Source organism: Micromesistius poutassou (genome assembly GCF_964030765.1).
Source record: "Micromesistius poutassou genome assembly, chromosome: 10".
Taxonomy (NCBI): domain Eukaryota; kingdom Metazoa; phylum Chordata; class Actinopteri; order Gadiformes; family Gadidae; genus Micromesistius; species Micromesistius poutassou.
Window position 1 is genome coordinate 11,235,701 of NC_140280.1, and position 15,098 is coordinate 11,250,798.

At 40.7% G+C, this 15,098-nt stretch overlaps 2 protein-coding genes across 2 annotated transcripts; both read left to right on the forward strand.

The window, feature by feature from the left end:
- Positions 1-3,148: 3,148 nt before the first annotated feature.
- myl10 (myosin, light chain 10, regulatory) lies at positions 3,149-7,030 on the forward strand. The gene is made up of 7 exons (XM_084474168.1): positions 3,149-3,203; positions 3,379-3,468; positions 3,647-3,722; positions 5,239-5,343; positions 6,139-6,217; positions 6,663-6,711; positions 6,845-7,030. The coding sequence occupies exons 1-7, from the start codon at positions 3,201-3,203 to the stop codon at positions 6,947-6,949; spliced, it is 507 nt and encodes a 168-aa protein (XP_084330294.1). The 5' UTR covers positions 3,149-3,200; the 3' UTR covers positions 6,950-7,030.
- A 3,625-nt stretch (positions 7,031-10,655) lies between these two features.
- On the forward strand, positions 10,656-15,098 carry LOC311354342 (uncharacterized protein). The gene is given in 12 exon segments (XM_084474155.1): positions 10,656-10,790; positions 11,001-11,043; positions 11,541-11,584; positions 11,798-11,875; positions 11,878-11,914; positions 11,916-11,962; positions 12,173-12,205; positions 12,337-12,364; positions 12,459-12,517; positions 12,927-12,980; positions 13,133-13,183; positions 14,547-15,098. Coding segments are annotated over 12 exon segments (618 nt in total). The 5' UTR covers positions 10,656-10,687; the 3' UTR covers positions 14,588-15,098.

Consider the following 15,098-nt stretch of genomic DNA (forward strand, 5'->3'; position numbering starts at 1 on the left):
TGAAATAGACCTGATCCATTTTTGATGTGATGATTGGCCTAGTCCTGAAACAAGAGCATGGGTCAGGAAGAGTAGACCCTTCTGAGACCTACCCCTAACCTACCCCTGTAGAGAAGGTGAGATGACCTACCCCTAACCTACCCCTGTAGAGAATGTGAGATGACTTACCCCTAACCTACCCCTGTAGAGAAGGTGAGATGACCTACCCCTCGTCTCATGCCCACGTGTCACCTGTAACTCCATCTTAACTCCCCTAACTCCATCTTAACTCTCCTAACTCCATCTTAACTCCCCTAACGCCATCTTAACTCCCCTAACTCCATCTTAACTCTCCTAACTCCATCTTAACTCCCTTAACTCCATCTTAACTCCCCTAAGTCCATCTTAACTCCCCTAAAAGCACCACTGGAGTTACCAAAGACCTCCAGTACACCAATAGTGTTCCTGTCCAACAGCCTATTGAACCTGCTTTTAGGCTTTAGCCTATACCAGATAAGAGGAGGGGCAGAGTAGAACAATCACATTACTGGTCGTGATCAGATACCAGGACACAGCTAGATATCTGAACAGTCTATGGCTGCACATATCCCTGTCTATGGCTCTATCTCCAGCAGCGTCTTCATACTGGATCCATTGTCACAATAAACATACAGTATGAGAACACCTTTTAAATAGAGGCGCTCTTACAATCAAGAAGGCCATTTAGCCCATCAGGGAATTAAGGACAATTCATTGATTAGGCTAAATTGGACAGTAAAAAGGGTTAATATAGGCCTATGAATACATTTGCCTAATTCAGAAATAAAACACAGTTCATTTGAAATACCAATATACCTATCAGCTGTGTGTGTCTGCGTGTGGTTGTGTGGTTGTGTGTTTGTGCGTGTGTGTGTGTGTGTGTGTGCATGTGTCTGTGCGTGTGCGTGCGAGTGTGTGCGCGTGCGTGCTTTTGTGTGTTTGTGTGTGTGTGTGTGTGTGTGTGTGTCAGCAGACAGGTCTTCCGGGGAACCCAATTAGGAGGCCTTCCCGTCCGCCAGCACCACGCTGCTTATGGTGTGTAATCGAAGAACCCCTCTCCAGAGGTTTGTGATGATAGGCCTTCTAAAGATGCCTGCAAGTTAAATCTGACATAGGCTTCTTCGATTTTAATTAGGGGATAGTATTTATAAAGACATCGGCGGTTCTGGCCCTTGAGAATATTGTGCGTTTTGTGTATAAAGAGTGTGCTTGTTTGTGTCTTATAAAATCGCCAGAAAGTTTAATTGTTTAATTATACACGTTTAATGTCTCATTATAAGCGTCCCACAGCGTCACACCTAGACTGCATCTCTGTACACTGAGACTGCAGCGCCATCTAGTGGTCTTCATACAAGTCAACCGACATATGGGTAAAAATGTAATGTTTTCAACATTGATAGGCCCATATTAGTTACACCCCAAAACACACACACACACACACACACACACACACACACAGACAGTACTCTAGTAGACAGTAGAGTAGAGTAGAGTAGATATTAGAGTATAGTAGAGTAGACAGTAGAGTAGACAGTAGAGCAGAGTAGACAGTAGAGTAGAGTAGACAGTAGAGTAGACTAGAACAAATATTGACAAAGCTTGTGACTTATTGGGGCTGAGAGTTTGTGTGTGGGCATGTGTTTCACACACCTACACAACCTTGCATTACTTTAATAACCCAGATGACTTTTGTTCTGCCAACAGTGTGCCACACACACACACACACACACACACACACACACACACACACACACACACACACACACACACACACACACACACACACATAAACACACACACACACACACACACACACACACACACACACACACACACACACATAACACACACACACACACACACACACACACACACACACACACACACACACACACACACACACACACACACACATAAACACACACACACACACACACACAAAAACATACACACATATGAATTCCCAAAGCATATGTATATGCCCCCCCCTCCCCTTGAAAAGGACACCATGTAATCACACACGACCCTGCCCAAGGTTGTCTAACTGTGGAAAAGAAGGTTGGACAGGCCAGCCAATCACAGCCCTATCTGACATGGAGCGGGTTTGATAGGATGACTTCACAGAGGAGCTTCCAGAGGGAGCGCCGTTAAGGCATTTCCATAATCCACCAGAGGGCTGCTCTGTTGGGTCACACCTTTCGTGGCTCTGAACATTGTAGGTCTGTCCAATTGCGTCCAGGGCATTTAAGTCTGTGCATGTTAATAACACCCCTTAGAAATCAAAAATGAACTCAGAGCTTCCGGTCAAATACACATTTGCAGATTGGTATGGTGACGTCAGGCTACAGAAAACTACTGACTGACCAAACTGTAGGACAGGCCGGGTTACACATTAAACGTGGATTGAATTGGAGATTGCAACCACTGTCCCCTTCACACTTAAACCAACATCAATATCATCAGAACAGTTTTAGGCGTGAATTGAACATAAATTAATGGTGGTTAAAAACAATGCACGACTGAATGTTTATCTAAATGTGAACATATGATCTCATCATAATCACCTAGAGCTGCTTAGCAGTCCAGTGTTTGTCTGAGCTTGTGTTTTGGAGATTTGACTTTAAATATTTCTCACCAACAACCCCAGCCTACGGCCACACCCCCACCTCGCCTCTCAAAGGACCACTTGCCAGACAATAAATGGTCTCCATACGGTGGTCATTGGTGAAGCCCTGATCCCGGGCTGTTCAGTGCCAAGGGCTTAGAGCGGGATCTGTTCCCCGTAAAGGATTGACCCGCAGACAGCTTGGAGTTGGAGCAGCCCTGGGGGACATGGGTCATGGTTGGCCTGAGAGCAGGGTCACCTCGAGGCTCACTGACAGACAAAGGCATCAAAGACACTCCACAAAGAAGGCCATGGATGGCACCTGCCACGGCCCCTGTGCCAACTCCAGCAGTAACAATAGGATGCTGCTGGGAGGGGGGGCGGCACGCCTCTACCGGACAAGTGCTAAGTCTCTATATGGCTGGAATGTTGCAAACAATGGTCCACCCCTATTGTCTAAACTTAGCGCAGGTGGAGAGATGAGCCAACTGTCCCGCTATAAAACACACATGAGTCAGATTTGATTGTCCACAATCATTTGTGCGTGTGTGTGAGTCCTACTGAGAAGCTCTTCACGATGGTAAGAACCGGTTCTATTTCACCAGTGACGTCTTATCGTATTCTACCGCCTTGTATTGTGTTATCTTTTGTATTATCGGTCCTCTAAGTCTCTGCATCTGACAGGTTTGACACTTACTGATTGCCATTAGGTCAGAGCACTCCACTTAACTGAACAACTGTCTTAATCCTCTTAGGCGCCCAAGAAGGCAAAGAAGAAGACTACGGAGGCTGGCTCCAACGTGTTCAGCATGTTTGAACAGTCCCAGATCCAAGAGTTCAAGGAGGTGGATCCACATTTGGGGATTGGGATTGGATTTGTTGTTTGGTGCTGGTTGTTGTGTTGTGGTTGTTGTTAAAACATTATAGTGTTACATGAACACTATGTTAAACTAAATGACTGTATAACAACTGTAATACTGTAGAGTATATAAGGGCTCATTTGCATGTTTGTATTTCCTTCAGGCCTTCACGATCATGGATCAAAACAGAGACGGTGTCATCGACAAGGGAGACTTAAGGGACACGTACGCCGCCTTAGGTGAGTCTACGCACACAGACACACAGCAGACGCACACAGCAGACACACACAGCAGACGCACACAGCAGACACACACAGCAGACACACACAGGCACACCATCCAACCTCAGGGAACCTGTGTCCCCGCCCAGAGGCTCCACATCCAATAGGACAGCAGCTGCAGCAGGGCTTTCTGGGAACACAAGAAGGCCTCTTTTGGATTGACTGTTCTCGTGGCAGAAGAAATGGCCTTTGGTTTGTATTGGCTGGTGTTACTTGGGTTTGGACAGCTCAGTTGAGAGGCTAGAAGGTGAACTTGTGTACTAGACAATCACAACTGTACATTGTGTACAAGTGTACAAACGTTTCCTCTTAAGGCAGGTTTTGAGAGATTATTAGAAGAAGAAGGAGAAGAGTCAACTTTATTGCAATATCGTCATTGCACAAGTATAACGAAACGTGAGCTCTGCATTGAACCCGTCACTAGCCAATAGGAGCAGAGGGCGGCCACATGGCCCGGGGACTGGCACTAGGTCTTTCTGGTCAAGGACACCTTATTACCTTATTACCTTATTACCTTATTACCCTAGGGATGTCTTCTGGATTGATGACGTTAAGGTGACGTTGAGATATATATATGAGACATTGTACCCCCAGAGGAACAATTGTTTGGGCACTTTTGGTGTCTGTGTACCCTTAAGGAAATGTCTCTCTTGTTCTCCTTTTGGTAAATAAGATGAGCCCTACTCTAGAGGCTCTCCAAGCCTCATCCTTCCTCCTGTTGGTCTGTAGGAACAGAACCAGCTTCATAGGAGTCAACGGAGATCAATATAAAGGTTCACTTTTTGATCTGAATCACAATTAAATGTTCCTGGTGGGGTTAGTCTAATTTAAATACACTACTTGTTGACATCAAGAAACATGTCATTTGTTTAAAAAAGGTCATGGGAAAAAGACAATTCAACAAACTGAAACAAACCGGGCTACAGCACCCATGACAACAGCGTCACTCAAACACAGACCAGCACCATGACAACAGCGTCACTCAAACACAGACCAGCACCATGACAACAGCGTCACTCAAACACAGACCAGCACCATGACAACAGTGTCACTCAAACACAGACCAGGACCATGACAACAGCGTCACTCAAACACAGACCAGGACCATGACAACAGCGTCACTCAAACACAGACCAGCACCATGACAACAGCGTCACTCAAACACAGACCAGCACCATGACAACAGCGTCACTCAAACACAGACCAGCACCATGACAACAGCGTCACTCAAACACTGGCGTCAAAAATGCCCCCGCCGCAATTTTGTCCCTTTTTAATAAATATGAGGTTTAGGCCAGCGAACATCAGCCTCTCTGTTGGTGTGTTGTGAACATCAGCCTCTCTGTTGGTGTGTTGTGAAAATCAGCCTCTCTGTTGGTGTGTTGTGAACATCAGCCTCTCTGTTGGTGTGTTGTGTTGTGAACATCTGTTGGTGTGTTGTGTTGTGAACATCTGTTGGTGTGGTGTGTTGCAGGACGCCTCAATGTGGGGAACGAGGAGCTGGATGAGATGATGAAGGAGGCCCCCGGCCCAATCAACTTCACCATCTTCCTGGCCATGTTTGGAGAAAAGCTTAAAGGTCAGTGCTTTCCATGGGTTTAACAGGAAATATTGATGGCTTTACAACATTAGATTTATCTATGCAAAAAATTATATCAAATTATAGATAGAAATATCAAATATCAAAAAATATGTATGGATATATTTAAGCAATAGATCACGACAGGCTGTGGTATGTTCCCATTATACCACAGTTAAGGGGCGTTGTCCGTCCCGACGCGACCCCCTTAACTGTGGTATAATGAGAACATTTCACTGACTGAAGTGATCTATTGCTTTTATAAAATGGTTACGTAAGTATGGCGAAATGAAAGTCATAGACAACCTCAATTTAGAAAAAGCGAGAAAGTTGGAAAAGCATTTTTTAACAAATACACAAAAGTAGTCCCTCCTGGCTGCCTGCAAAGTGTACGGCGGTTGCTATGAAACACACTGTAGCGTCCTTCAGAGAGAAGGCTAAAGACGGTAGCTTGGTTCGCCGGCAATTTAGCCTACTATCGAGTTCACTCACCGTGTGCCTATTGCTTTACAACATTTCCACCCTCTTCAGCAATCAACATGTTTTTAGGCTTCAGTGAACTATGCTATTGCTTTTATATATAAATAAACAACAGTTCAAGTTAGGCGTGGAGTGACACTGAACTCTGTAAACTGAACGGGTGTCATAGCTGTGTGTATACGCTCAATATACAACAGTTGGGAACCAATCAGATCGTTTGATTTAAGCCACCCATTTTATAATATAAAATATATCACATGTATCTAATGCGGTTCCAGCAATAAATGTGCTTCTCTGACTCCGCCCACCGTTTAGGAACGGATCCAGAGGAAACCATTCTGAACGCCTTCAAGTTGTTCGACCCAGACGCCACCGGTGTACTGCGGGGAGAGGAGTGAGATGGACCGCATGACAACCACCTACATCACACATCAGACCAGCAACACCTACATCACACATCAGACCAGCAAACACCTACATCACACATCAGACCAGCAGACAAACACCTACATCACACATCAGACCAGCAGACAAACACCTACATCATACCTTTTAAACCATAGTATCAGATCAGCAGAGGCATTGATAATTACAATACAAACAACAGAGTATACTCTATATCTATATCATCTTGATTATAGATAAATATACACACACACACACACACTTTAAAGACACATTTTAAACATTGTGTCCATGTTCTGCTGATATTAATGAGTCTATGATATGAATGAGTCCCCAATCCAGTTTGTTACCTGTACAGATGGTATGTGTAGCTAATGTCTATATTCTATGCTCTAAAATGAACGTTACATTTTTTTAAACCTTGTCATTTTCAGCATCAAATACAGCCTCATGTCTCAGGCAGACAAGTTTACAGAGGAAGAGGTAATACTTTTTCAAAGATAGTAGGAATATTATCCAAATTAGCTCACATATATCACCCAATCATCACCTCACTTTTGGTCAACCCTCAATAACACACCTTGCCATGGTTCCTCACTGTGATTCTTTGTAACAGGTAAACCAGATGTTCACCAACTTCCCCCTGGATGTGGCAGGCAACCTGGACTACACAAACCTGTGTTACGTTATCACTCACGGGGAGGACAAGGAGCCCGAGTAAAGTCCTCCCATCCGTGTGTATCTAGTCCATAGTAACTGATCTGTGCCACCAAACATGTATTAAAATACAATGACTGCTTTGTCCCTGTCTATGGCTCTATCTCCAGCAGCTCCTACATACTGAATCCATTGTCACAATAAAAATACAAAACAAAAGGAAAATAATCAACACAAATACACTCAAGGCAGAGGTGTGGCATTCCTGTGGCATTTTCATTCACCTTTAAATGCTCCACACGTTTGTATTGTAGGTACCCCCATTTTGAGGAACCGGATCCAGAAATCCAGAACTGGACCAACGGTGGTGCTTATGGTGCTTATGGTGCTTATGGTGTTTATGGTGTTTATGGGGCTTATGGTGCTTATGGTGCTTATGGTGTTTATGGGGCTTATGGTGTTTATGGGGCTTATGGTGCTTATGGTGTTTATGGGGCTTATGGTGTTTATGGGGCTTATGGTGCTTATGGTGCTTATGGTGTTTATGGTGTTTATGGGGCTTATGGTGCTTATGGTGCTTATGGTGTTTATGGAGCTTATGGTGTTTATGGTGCTTATGGGGCTTATGGTGATTATGGGGCTTATGGTGCTTATGGGGCTTATGGTGTTTATGGGGCTTATGGTGTTTATGGGGCTTATGGTGTTTATGGTGCTTATGGGGCTTATGGTGTTTATGGGGCTTATGGTGTTTATGGTGCTTATGGGGCTTATGGTGTTTATGGGGCTTATGGTGTTTATGGTGCTTATGGGGCTTATGGTGTCTTCCCACAGAAACATAGTTTAGGCAGACGATTGTAATGCATGGCTTAAACTCGCATCGAGATTGGTGGAAATGCCTTGGACATGGTTCTGGATTTCCGAATTTGGTAAATCATCATTAATCTATAGTACAGACTTATAGTACAGACTTATAGTACAGGTCTTTGAGGCTGACATCTCAAGGTTAGGCAGATTGGTAAGGAGTTTGCTTTGGCATTCTGACCTACGACCTCTCTGGTCTAGGAGGCTAGATGGAGTGTTTAATAAAGTAAAGAAGAAAGAAGACAACTTGTGTTATTTAGTGTAAAGCACAAATCTGTTCATTGTCTGTAGGGTGAACCTCAACAGGAAACATTTGAATGTGACACATAAACTATTAAAGATTTTTTTTTTAATCTAACGTCAGGAAATTAGAAATGTGTATGTAATTTGAGCTGACTTTCCCTTTACATTTCTCAAAAACATTCAAATCACATGCATTTGACATGGTCAAAGCCATGGTGACCTTAACTGGAATTATTTGAAAATGTTATATAACCTATTAAAGATTATGATTCTTTTTGTAGTTTAATTTTAGGAAATTATGAATGTGTTATCTCATTTGACCTCAACATTTAAAAAAACTGTACAGTACAATCTCAAAATGAAGTGAAATTTGTTCAAAGCCATGGTGACCCTTAGTTCGAATCCTTTTATGTTTTATTTAACCTATTTAGGATTTATTTCAATGTCTACATAAATTATTACATATGAAGAAATTATGAATGTGTTATAATGGAATTTGAGCTGGCTTTGGCTTTAATATCAAGTGTAGTGCATTGGAAGTGTCTGCAAAACAAGGGAACAATTTAAAAGGTCCAGTGGTTAGAATCTAGCAGCAACTAGCGGTGAGGCTGCAGACTGCATCCCGCTACACAGCCCCTTCTCCTCTGGTCAAAGACTACAGTTGCCTGTACTGGCCTGTATAGAGCGTAACAGTGTGGTTCCGCAAGTAAAATTTCCATTCATTTTCTTCATAGAAGTTTTGATTAAAGTTAAATGAGCAACATCTAGTTTTTAGAAAAACACGTTTTATTCACGATCATTGATGGTCATTGAAACCACTACACTACCCATAAATCCAAAAGTGTGACACGGCGTCTTTGATTGGTGGAGCTCACGTTTACCCGCACCCGCGAAAGTCAAGTCGTGGATGACTGGCACTGCTACTGAACTTGATCGCTTACCACAGCAACCATGATCTAGATTCATGGAAAGTTAGAGTTGGAGCTGCAGAGGAAATGAGCTGTACATGTTGATATAGAATATATGATAAAAATAAAAGTACAAACCACTTGCAGTGCTATTTAGTAATTTTGCTAGTATAAAAGCAAAGGAAGACATAATGTTGAATGAATACGTAACTGGAATCCAAGAGTGAATTCACAAAAAAGAGTAACTAAGTACACTATGAAACACACACACACACACACACACACACACACACACACACACACACACACACACACACACACAGAATATAGGACACAACTTGTATTAACAATATAAACAATATAATAATGACAAAGGTTATAAGATTCAAGAAACGCACTAAACTATTGGGTTGGAACCATCGCACAAAGGTCCACAATGGTTCATGGGATGAGGAGTTCCTTCACTCGTTCACAAAAATAATGTACAGTCTTGTACCAAATTCCTTTTTGCACCTAATCAAATGTTTTATGGTCACGACTACCTTGACAAACGATTGGCTTTATATAACGTCAATGGAGAAAATTAATGGGAAATTGACTTCTGGAACCAGAGCTGTTCAAAAAGGGGGCGGTCCCTGTTACATCCTATTGTGTAAGGTGGCACAAGAGTTCTGTTTTGAAAAAAGCAACATTAATTCACCAAGGTCGGTTTTTGACAGCTTGAGCCTGCAAAATAAACAGTTGAACCAATCACCATCGGCTATCTCAGGGGCTCATTGGCTCACTCTACCAGGTTAGCACTCGTGACTCACTCTACCAGTTTAGCACTCGTGACTCACTCTACCAGTTTAGCAATCGTGGCTCACTCTACCAGTTTAGCACCCGTGGCTCACTCTACCAGGTTAGCACTCGTGGCTCACTCTACCAGGTCAGGCAGAGTCTTCAGAGTAGAGGATAGCCCAATCACAGTCAACTCTCTTTCCACTGAGAATGTATTATTCATAATATAACTGAAAAGGATACAAGATATAAAAGATATGCAGATGTTATGTTAAAGAGTAGAAAAGTTTTTCTGAAAACGTGGCACAGTATACATACACAGCTCCTCTACTGCCCTGGACCGATTGTGAATAGGATGTGAAAATGGATAGAAAGAAAGGAGAACCATTACTCATGAGTGTGTGTTTGTGGGGTGGTCTTGCAGAGTGTTCAAGAGGACGGATGTGGTGTCAATATTTCGGAAAGAGGAAGCACATTAACGTTTGCTCAAAAGGTCATGTTCATTTTCTTTTGTCGGTTATGCCATTACAAAGAGACTTCTGTGAAGACAACAGCAAGGTATGACAACATATATCATGACATACTGCTTGTTTACTTGAAAGGTTAAAACATTTGAAAATGATTTGATTTCTGATTTCTTCTCATCCTTGTTTCAAGAGTATGTTGCAGCTTTTTGTGAGACACCTATTGAGGTTCCCCCATATCAATTCAGTGATCGTTTTCACAATATTTTCAATGTATTAAATAATTAAATAAATTCTACCTAATCGAATGGTAGTCTACCGCATCAGTTCACCACTGAGATCAAAGAACAGTGGAAAGAATGAACTTCAGTTCATTCACAGGACATTTTGCGTTTGAGAAATAAGGTTCACTGTGCAAAAATGGTGAACACCGAGGGACAGAAACCCAATGATGTGTAACAAAACATGAACACGTAGTATTACACAACCAAATATATGAAGTGAATTAGTAATGCTGACTGGATAAACTCTTTGTGTTTTTGAGGCATGACAATCCTGGGCATTAATGAGGGAGCCCTGCTGATGCTTGTGTCTGTGGCCTCACTTAGCATCCTATGTCTTCTGTGTCTCAAGTGCAAAAGGAAATCCAGTAAGTTCTTTACTCTATTCAATGTTTTTGGAAAAGGGAAATAAAAAATTTTCAATTCATACTCAATTTCCCCATCCAGATTGATTTGTGATTGAGTGGATGTTCTATACGCCATTAACAATTCACATTTATTGTGCATCTATTTAAAACAGAATCAAGGTAGAATGTATGTAAAAAGGAAAAATAAGAAAACACTCTTCTCTATTGCAGAAATCATCCAACAGGAATCCTCGATATATGACCCTCAGATATTGTGAGTATTTATTTATAACTGGAGCTTGGAGATTGATCATTAATCATTTTGTTGAATCTTCTTTAATTGAATCAACATTTATTATGGTTTGTGTTTCTATTAGGTATGACAAGGTATATTTGTACTACTACTTTACGTCAGAAAGTACGTCTGTTTTAGTTCAAAATATTTACAAGCCCGAGCTGTGTGTATAGATTGTAAGTAGTTTCTAATGCGTTAAACAGCATCTGGATTATTTCAAATTGTGCTGTGATCACAAATGGGTCACATTTTAAGGGATGCAAACTTCAAATGTTATATTTGTAAATGTCCTAATTTCTCTTATAGTACATAGGACATCAATTTTCTATAATATTTCTAACTAAAACATACACATTTTCTGATGTAAAGCAGTAGTACAAATATACATAGTAGGACATAGGACATCAAGAGGATATTTCAAATAGGCATTTGATCATTTTCAAAAATTAAATTAAAAATTTGTGTTTTGCCAACAGCCAACGTGGAGGCAGCCGGTTTGCTGTCACACGCTCAAAGACAGGTAGGATCTACTAAATAACATTATGTATACATTATATAAATACACTTCATTACAATATTAATGAACATTTATCAGGGGATATAGTGGTACTTGATAGAAATGTATGTGTTGAGGAAAGAAATGATGTGGAACAAATGATATGTTGTATGTTATAATCATGTTGGGTTTCAATTTGTGATTATGTGAATGAACTCATTGTCTATTATCTTCCAGTAACGAGGCCCAATCAAATGAAAACACAGAACCAAGAGTATGTACAAAACATGAGCTCAGCTCCATTAACCTACCACAACGTTTTGTAAAACTTTATGTATTTAATCTCAATCTAACATGTCATTTTCAGGGAAACTGAAGTGAGACATTCTCATACTTCTCAATGTAAGATCTCCAGTTTGTAACATTTCTTTATTTAATTCTTTCATAAAAGTAAAATACATATTTTATTACTATGCACCAAACTTAATGATAATGTTTTCATATTCACATGTAATATTGGTGATGTTTTTCAAATGTGATGATTTGGCATATTTGGTTCACACTTCATATTTTAAGAAATGTATGACAAAAGGAATTAATTTTCTTTTACAGCTGCAAATGAGGATTACACATTTGTCATTGGTGGTAAGTTGGTACTAGTTTGACCCATGTATTAATAGGCATATGTTATATTCTGTAATGACTATATAAACTGATCATGGAGCTTTGTGGAAATGTTAAAGGTAAACTCTAACGTTAACTACATTGTTTTGCAGACCAAGAGGGCTTTGAGTCTACATATGTGTAAGTGTGTCCTCCCTATGCCTGGTCACTATGTCACACTGAGTTACTACCATATGTTTCATCTGTCGTCATATCTGTATGTTCTTTTCTACAGCTCACCACTTCCAAGTGCAGTGTATGGAAACATTGAGGAAATTAAACAAGCAGCATCTGGTGAGCATGTAGTTCATTATTTTTCTTTGTAAACTGTCAGTAATGTTGATCACAATCACAATAAAATTAATTTTAAAAATATATTTAATTACTAAAATTCTTAATACATGTAGGCCTATTGTGTTTTGGGTGTGAAATGCTTACTTCACACATGCATGAGAGCAGTTGCCTTGATGTGTGTGCCTTGATGTAAAATAAAAGTTTTAGCTGAAAGCACAAGTGTTTTTTGTCAGTGGAATTTCTGTGGCAAGTAAAACATTGAAGACCTACATTTTATGTAGGTCATACATCTGATCAACCTCATAGGAGAACCATTTACAAGAACACAGAACACTCATTTACTTGTGGTATCATAATATTTTAACGATTTTAACCTCAAATGTATGCATTCCACGTTCCTTGCTTTTAGCTTCCAATTTATGTGACTATGAAAACATTTCAACTGCTTCATTGATCGACGATGGTATGTTGATTCTAAAGTAACATTTTGATATGATGACAAGGCATTACCTCAATGTTGCATTTCATTTTTATTTTTTTATATCAAACTCCCACAGCACAGCGTATCAATTAAAATGACAGTTGTTTTTTTAAACTGCTGTTTCACTTCAACAGATGAGGATTATGAAAACTCTGAATTCTTAAAAAACATTGAGGATTTAACAGGTAAGTGTTGTAATACGCTTTTAACTAAAAGGATAAGTTCGTGATTTTTCAACCTTGACCCTATTTTCCCATAATTTTGAGTCTAAGGGGGGATGCGGAAACAAACATCTTTGAAATTGTTCAAGTATGGCGCGATAAGGCTGCGGTCATAAGCCGCGAATCCTGCAATGTAATTATTTGGGCAATATCGGCTTGTCAATGTACAGTATGTCCACTTAATGGTTGTTGTTTGCCACTGACAGGCTCAGATTGATACTATACATGTCTGACAACATTATGGAAAGGATCCCTACTGAGAAACCTAACTTGAGTTGTTGAAAAGGGGAAACCTGAGTGAGAGTTGGAGCTTGGAGTTCTGGGGCCAACCGACCAAAACTGATTAATACAGCTGCTTTAATCATATTTTACACATAACTTTATATCTGTGGTTATAGCAACAATATGTCTTTGTGAGATTTGAACGTCTCTTATCATTGAATCATTAAAATCGGGGCCAAAGAAGTGTATGCAGTCGGTGGTGGAAACATGAGCCGTAACTGAGCTGGGCTATACCGCACCCTCAATACTGGGCTGAGGCGTGCTGGGTCCGAAGCGTACCCGCCAGTGGAAATGCGCCATAAAGTGTAATCAGGCAGTGAGGTGATTAGTTACCAATGTTTATATGTGTTTGGGATGTAAGGAGGCCGTGCACAGAGCTGAAGAAAAGATAAGCTTGCATCTCCAGGAGCTGTAGTGCTGGTCGAACAAGATTCAAGGAAAACTACAACAATGTACTTTGCCTTTTTGTTTCTACAGTCATTTTGAAACAAAATTGCATGATACAGAAGTCATCCCTCCATCTTCTGTGAAACCTCCCGATATTGTCTTGGTTTTATGGTCATACTAAAGCTAAAACAATAAAATGGGTAGCGTACCCAGTAGATAATAACTATTAATAACTTACTAATAGGCCTACTAATAAATAAATTCTCTCAAAATTCCTCCCAAAAGTCTGTATTATTGGTCACTCATAAATTGTACATATAATATAGGTATGCAGTAGTTAACAAAGAACTGCAGTATAAATTATTTGTAAGAATGGTACACCATTAGTACAAAAGATTAGGCCGTAACCCAGGAGTAATAACCCTGTATGTGGCGGGCTCTAATCTAAAGCGAGATCCCATACATACCCATACAATATAATAAACTGAGCCTGTCCGTGGCAAGAAGAAAAAGCCATTGACAGGACGCTTTGCCCCAAGAGGATTACATTGCAGCACATTTTAGAACAATGTTGTTTGGTGGAAAGTCCTGAAGTTATCCTTTAAGTGTCATAGCTTTTGTTTTACACTAAATGAATTGTTCCTCTTCTTTTTGACAGATGACCCAGACTATGTGAATACTAACCAGGGTGCTTGCTGATATAAACACCACCAGTTAGAGGGGGACTTCTCAAGGCTCTATAAGCAGAAGGAGCCATACACGGTATTCTTAGCAAGTACGCAGCAGAGACCTGTGGCAGGAAGAGCTTCACCGGTCAAACTCCAATGAAAAAAGCTACCAAGAAAAGTAATAAATATGAAATATTTACCTCTGATCTTTGTAACAAATGTATCTTTGTATGATTCCAATCATTTTTAATAGTCGAAATCGACAAATTTGCAGAGCTCCGCTGCTAATACAGACGAGAGATGATTCAGCGATGAGCTCAGCCTCTTAGAAAGTGGAGTGGGGCGATGGGCGCCTGCCTGTCACACTCTATCTGTAGGTCACCAATGTTGTGCTGGTAGTCATGACGTGTCCTTGCCTTCCATAGTCCAGGTCAATAATGTCATGTGTGTGTATAATATATTCAGGCTCGCTGACCTCGACCAATGTTGAGCTTGAGGACATACTTCCAACTCATGTTTCACTGTAGAATGAGTATGATTAG

Excerpts from the sequence above, each read along its gene's own strand:
- myl10 (XM_084474168.1), top strand. Across the intron at positions 3,469-3,646 it reads AGATCCAAGAGTTCAAGGAG|GCCTTCACGATCATGGATCA; the intron begins GTGGATCCACAT and ends TATTTCCTTCAG. Across the intron at positions 3,723-5,238 it reads GGACACGTACGCCGCCTTAG|GACGCCTCAATGTGGGGAAC; the intron begins GTGAGTCTACGC and ends GGTGTGTTGCAG.